Raw genomic sequence first — 6,319 nt, forward strand, 5'->3', positions numbered from 1 at the left:
AAGTAATCAGCACAATAGTTCATAAGAAAACACACAAACGCCGTTCTACTAGAATAATTTGTGTCTTTATTACTCCGCCACAGATAACATCGTAAAAACAAAACAATGTGCAATCATACTCAGATGTACACACACAAATGTCGATGCATCAAACAGCTCTCACCGTGACACAAAGGCTGGAGAGCCGCTTCAGCCTGGGTGGAACCAGAAAACACCGACACAGCTGGACGTCCCGTCTGGAAAAGACTCACAGCAGACTGTAACCTGGTCTAAGTGCTTCTTCTTTTTATTATCTCTCGACATCACATGAGAGCGTTTCCCAGTGAACAAAAACATGTTTACTTGAAACTCAGAGCTGCATTCCAGAAAAAACGGTAACTCCTTTCCATCTGCATGGAGGGAGTGGACTTATCTCATCTGAGGAATAACATGCTCACTTGAAACTCAGAAACTTCAAGGTAGCATCTGAGGAGGATGAGCCAAAATCAACTTCTCATGCTTCCCGAGTGATAAGCAAAAAAAACCCCACTTCATCACAGTTCTTTTAAGTCTCAAGTGATAAGAACATTCCTTTCTGCAAAAACACTTCATTATAATTCTGCAAGTAAACCCTCCTCTCAGGCTTCCCAAATGATCAAAAACACTTTATGTAATAATTCAAACGGTCAGAAAAACAACTTTTTATTAAATTTACAATTCATTTCACCCTTTGGTTTTCTGACTAATTTTGAAAATTATTCCCTTCAAAATCTTCAGGATATCGCCTGCCAACCTATTCTTGGACAGATTCACACATAAAATTTAAAAATTCCAAACGGGAATTAAAACCCTGAAAAGTATGATTAATTACATTACCACTAACATGATAATAATATCATGATATCCTCTGGGACTGTGGTGTCGATTGTCATGGTGGCTTTTTCTGTTCCAAACCAATGGTCCTCTATTATTAATACTATTTTCATTACAGGGCTGTGCTATAATTTTTTTGATTGATTCTATTCTTAATCCTTCTAATATAAAAACAAGTGCACAGATTACATATAGTTAATACACCAAAACAAATTAACAAAATAAGCAAAGGAGGGGCTGCATATTGTCGCGCCGTTGATGACATTCCTGTGAATATGTCCCACCAATGGTGAGCCGACGCTTGTTCTATTAGCTTAGCCGCATGTAAAACCTTTCCTTGAGCAATATAGGTGGACACTGTTAGATTAGACACGTTTGACTTATGCAACTCAATCATTCGTTTCAGCTCCGTAGACCCATTCAATGCGCATTTGAAACGGTCTAGGGAGACTCGCCAGGGTACGTGCAATGTTTGCCATTGTACCTCTGTTAGTCGAGTGGTGGAACTATAATTAGTTAATTGATAAGTCTGGTTGTTCCAAGTCCACAGATGTACACCATACACACATCCAGAGAAAGGCACCTTAGGTAATCGAGGATGACTCTTAATTGTAGCTATACACAGAGTATCTGGGCCTATCTGCCATAGCATGTCTCTAGCTGGTTCATGAGTCCAATCACACAATATTTGGTTAAACGGGTTAACATGACCTGTTTGCAGAATACATACCACTCCTTTATCAGCCGTCCCGCATAGTTGCACGTCATAGGTGAGATTTGTCTGTGGCTCAAACCATTCATCCTGTACTTTTAAAAACCAATATCCTTGTACAGTTATTACAGGTAACACATGATACCTGCATACTGTAGTTATGTCACTTACAAGATACTGAACCCAATAACCTTCACACATATATTCAGTACATTCTGTCAATTCAGGTTTTAGGACCACCCAATGTGTACTTGAAATGTTCCACAGCTTCCTCCACTCATGATGATTTAAGGTGGTCACTATTCTCTGGAAGCGTTTTCTGCAACTGTGCATGTATGGTTTGCAGGGTATACGTGGTCCAGTTCAGCACCTGGGTTATGTTTTGGAGTACTTCTTTAGTGTTACCCCACATCTTCAACTGCCAGTTTATTTCTTTTAGCAGTATTTTGGCCGTTTATTCTTGAGTCATGACTACTGAGGGCATCCAGACCCCAACTTGATGAACTGCCGGCGAGGCATGTTTCCCTCTTCTGTGTTATTGGCAGTAAAGTCAAACTTTGTTCCATTTTTTCCATCTGGTTTACATGTACCGTTCTTATACGTGTTACACAGTGGGGTTTCCACATAAATTCTAATCTGACATCCCTTAGGTATCGCTGGGATGGTTTTCCTGTTGTAGCATGCCCGACACTTGTACATAGGACAGTCAGTTGTGATGTTCCCTATCAGGCAGCTTTTGTGTTTCAAACATGTGAAGTTACTTTGTCTGAGGAGAGGTTGACCAGGAACACCATGGCACCTACGACAAGGAACCTGATGCCCCAACAGCTTGCACTGCCATCTGACTGGCGCTTGCCACCAGCTTCTCCCATGTTGGCTCCTGGGTGGTCCCGATCATCCAGTCAACAAAGACCAAGGAAACATCAAGCTGTAGAAACAAGAAAAACTGCTTACAGACAGAGAAAGAGTCATTAGTTTTCTCTCAAGTATAAATCTTTTCATCTCCATCTGTTTTGTTCTACACAATTATTGTTCCAGCAGGAATTACTCCGGGCTGCACCACATGTTCTACAAATAATCAAGACAATTCTTCATAAATAATAACCACTTCATGCAAAAGTGTCAGCAATATAAAGGTTTTTTTTTTTTAATTACATTTAAAATTAACTTTTATTTATTAAAAAAGAAATCCTTCTTCTGGTCTTGGCCCCACTCAGACTATTGGCTCATCAGTTTCTCCAAACTGAGGTTGTTCTAAAACCTATGTGTAGCAGGTAAGATATTACTTGTTCATAACTTTTTTCACAGAACCCCTTTTGAAAAGTACTGAACTTTTGCTTTAAATATGAAACAACTGCAAAACAAGAAGGTGATTTTTTTTAATCTCAGATGTTTTTAGACACTTCGGGTTGTTTTAGATGCCGTCAAACTTCAGCTGCAGATGAACCATTTACAAACAACATATTATGCACTTCCTTCAAAGCAGCCAGCTTAACACATCCCCTTTAAGTGCTTTGATGACATTTTTATTTTAGACATTTCAAATCCACCCTTTTTCCCTTCAATCATCTTGGCTTTAGGCATTTTAATTCATCCTTTGTGGCCCTCAATGTCAATGTTTGGGCCTTTAATGTCAACATCAGGTGTCTTAATTTCTCCTTTGACCTTTGGCATTTTAACATCAATATCACCTTCAAGTTTGGGGCCTTTTAGTTTAATGTTAAAATCTGGGCTCTCTAATTTTGGACCTTTGATGTTCAATGTTGGCAATATCTGCCTTCAGAAGGTTGATGTCAACATCTGGACCTTCTACTTTTGGCCCTTTCAATCCAAATAATGGCATCTAGCCCTCAGCTCTTCTGTTGACACACCATCCATCTCAGCTGGAGGCACTCTTGCCTGTATTAACGCCCTCCAGAAAGCAGAACGATTTGGTCCCTATGTATTATTTCGGCCATCCCTTCTCAGCCCACGACCCATGGGTTGACTAAATGTTTTTTCACGGTTTTCAGCCCTCTCTGTGTTCCAATCTCCGAGTGTACCCAGTTCCAACACTCGGCTTCAAACATCAGCAGCTCCCAACATTACAGTAAGCATTGCAGATCGATAATGAGATGGAGCTGTTCTGATCAACTGATCCCTCATTGCCTTTGGAAAAACATGCACTTGATAATCTGCTGCCAAACCCACAGCCAGTGCATCTCTTACACACAGTCGAACCAGTCTCTGCACACATTCCCCTAAGGTCACCCAATGCCCCTGTAAATCAGGCCAATCCGATGCTCCAGGAAACATCTGTCAGACTGCCTCTGCATAAACTTCAAACAAAGGTCTCGAGTCTTGCAAAGCTCTGACTTCCTGTCGGTACGCTGAATTCACTCCTACCTGACCTCCACCTTTATCCAACAGCCTAGCTACCCAGGCATCTGTGGGTTCTCCAGTCTGTTGTTTATATATTTTAGACAAGTAGGCGACCTCTTCCTGAGTATAGTAATCATTCCAAGGCTCGGGGCGCCCCCCACTGCCTCTCAAACAAAGCGCTATCAACTGATACAGGGACTTGCTCCATCCCGGCACAACTTTCTTTTTGACAACATTTTCACTTTTTTTCATCTGATACAGGGACTTGCTTGATCCCAGCACAACTTTCTCTTTGACATCATTTTTATTTTTTTTTTCAACTGATACAGGGACTTGCTTGATCCCGGCACAACTCTGTCACTCGTTTTTTCTTTTCTTTTGAACATTATGCGGCACTCTTTCCAATATCCTGTTCATGACGCCAAAATGTTTTGGGATATTTGTTTAAATAAAACCAGGATTCGGAAAAGTAATCAGCACAATAGTTCATAAGAAAACACACAAACGCCGTTCTGCTAGAATAATTTGTGTCTTTATTACTCCGCCACAGCTTACAGCGTAAAAGCAAAACAATGTGCAATCATACTCAGATGTACACACACAAATGTCGATGTATCAAACAGCTCTCACCGTGACACAAAGGCTGGAGAGCCGCTTCAGCCTGGGTGGAACCAGAAAACACCGACACAGCTGGACGTCCCGTCCGGAAAAGACTCACAGCAGACTGTAACCTGGTCTAAGTGCTTCTTCTTTTTATTCTCTCTCTCGACATCACATGAGAGCGTTTCCCAGTGAACAAAAACATGTTTACTTGAAACTCAGAGCTGCATTCCAGAAAAAACAGTAACTCCTTTCCATCTGCATGGAGGGAGTGAAGACTTATCTTATCTGAGGAATAACATGCTCACTTGAAACTCAGAAACTTCAAGGTAGCATCAGAGGAGGATGAGCCAAAATCAACTTCTCATGCTTCCCGAGTGATAAGCAAAAAAAAAAAAAAAAAACACTTCATCACAGTTCTTTTGAGTCCTAAGTGATAAGAACATTCCTTTCTGCAAAAACACTTCATTATAATTCTGCAAGTAAAGGTATCTTTATTGTCATTCACATCACATGTGGTACATGAGGTGGGACAAAACTATGTACACAGGGTCACTTGTCATATTGTCACTGCAACTAGATCTGTGCTTTTGGCAGAAAATGTGGACAAGTTTGGTCTTTTTGGCCCAAAACTTAAAACTTGATTAGTTAGATTGTAAACAGTCTGTTGCTGCTTATTGTTCTGGTTCTGACTGTTATTGTATTTATTAAGATTTTTATTATTGTTAGTATAGTTTATTGTAAAGAGTGCCGTGTATTTAAAATATCATCCAAATGGGTCGCTTTTATTTATTTTTTTATACAAACGTATTGTTTACTTGGCATATTTTCAAAATAAACATTTTGTAAGTCTTCAGTTTGTCTTTTTTGTACCGAAAATTAACCGAACAGAGCCCTCCTTGAAACCGAACCGAAATGTGATTTTAGCGTACCGTTACACTCCTACTTTCCACTGTTGCCACTGTGCTTGCTCAGGATGGGAGACTGCAACAAAGCCAAGACTCGACTTGTCTGCTGCTTCCTTAGATAGAGAACTTTACTAATTGGCTTTTTTATGTATGTGAATGTTCCTGTAAAGTGACCTGAGACAACTTTGTTGTGATTTGGCACTATATAAATGAACTGAATTGAATTGAAATGAAGTCTTGGTACTGGTGCTTGATGGGAACAAGTGCCAGTAATTTATTATTTACTGTAAGTTAGACATTCAGCTTCTTTCTGACGTTTCAAACAAATAGAAAATAAACAAGATCTGTTTCTTTTTTGTTGACGTCAGATTTTTTTGACATGTTTTTGGATGAAGTTGCATAAACTCATTTCAGACTTTATTGTTATAAACGCTTGAATGTTTTACCATACCATACCATACCATTTTATTTATAGAGCACTTAAAACAGCGTCAAGGCCAACCAAAGTGTTATACAGACAAAACAACAGGCAACACACAAACAATATACAAAATGAGGTAAATCAAAATACAGACATAAAAACAATGCAGATAATAAACATGACGACTAATCAGTGTGGAGCGTACAGGTTCAAAACACAGATCATCTGGTGTTGAAAGCTACTGAATAGTAGTGGGTTTTTAAACGGGACTTGAATACCGAGAGGGAGGGGGCCTGTCTGACAAGCAGAGGCAACTCGTTCCAAAGTCTTGGGCCAGCTACAGAGAAGGCCCTGTCACCTCTGCGCTTAAGACGAGTTCCTGGAACTGTGAGGAGCAACTGGTCCGCTGACCTCAGGGAACGTGGTGGGACATACGGTTGTAGCAAATCAGAGAGATTGGGGGGG

At 40.2% G+C, this 6,319-nt stretch overlaps 1 protein-coding gene across 1 annotated transcript in view; it reads left to right on the forward strand.

Annotated features, from left to right (window-relative positions):
* Nucleotides 1-1,127: 1,127 nt before the first annotated feature.
* The window catches only part of LOC119427505 (DIS3-like exonuclease 1), a gene marked incomplete at its 3' end in the record, with an annotated part of 38,650 nt that continues 33,458 nt past the window's right edge, over nt 1,128-6,319 (forward strand). Inside the window, 1 exon segment of the mRNA XM_037695135.1 lies at nt 1,128-1,141. Within this exon segment, the coding sequence (XP_037551063.1) occupies nt 1,128-1,141 (14 nt within the window).

Source organism: Nematolebias whitei, chromosome 2 (assembly GCF_014905685.2).
Source record: "Nematolebias whitei isolate Nwh7 chromosome 2, NemWhi1, whole genome shotgun sequence".
Taxonomy (NCBI): domain Eukaryota; kingdom Metazoa; phylum Chordata; class Actinopteri; order Cyprinodontiformes; family Rivulidae; genus Nematolebias; species Nematolebias whitei.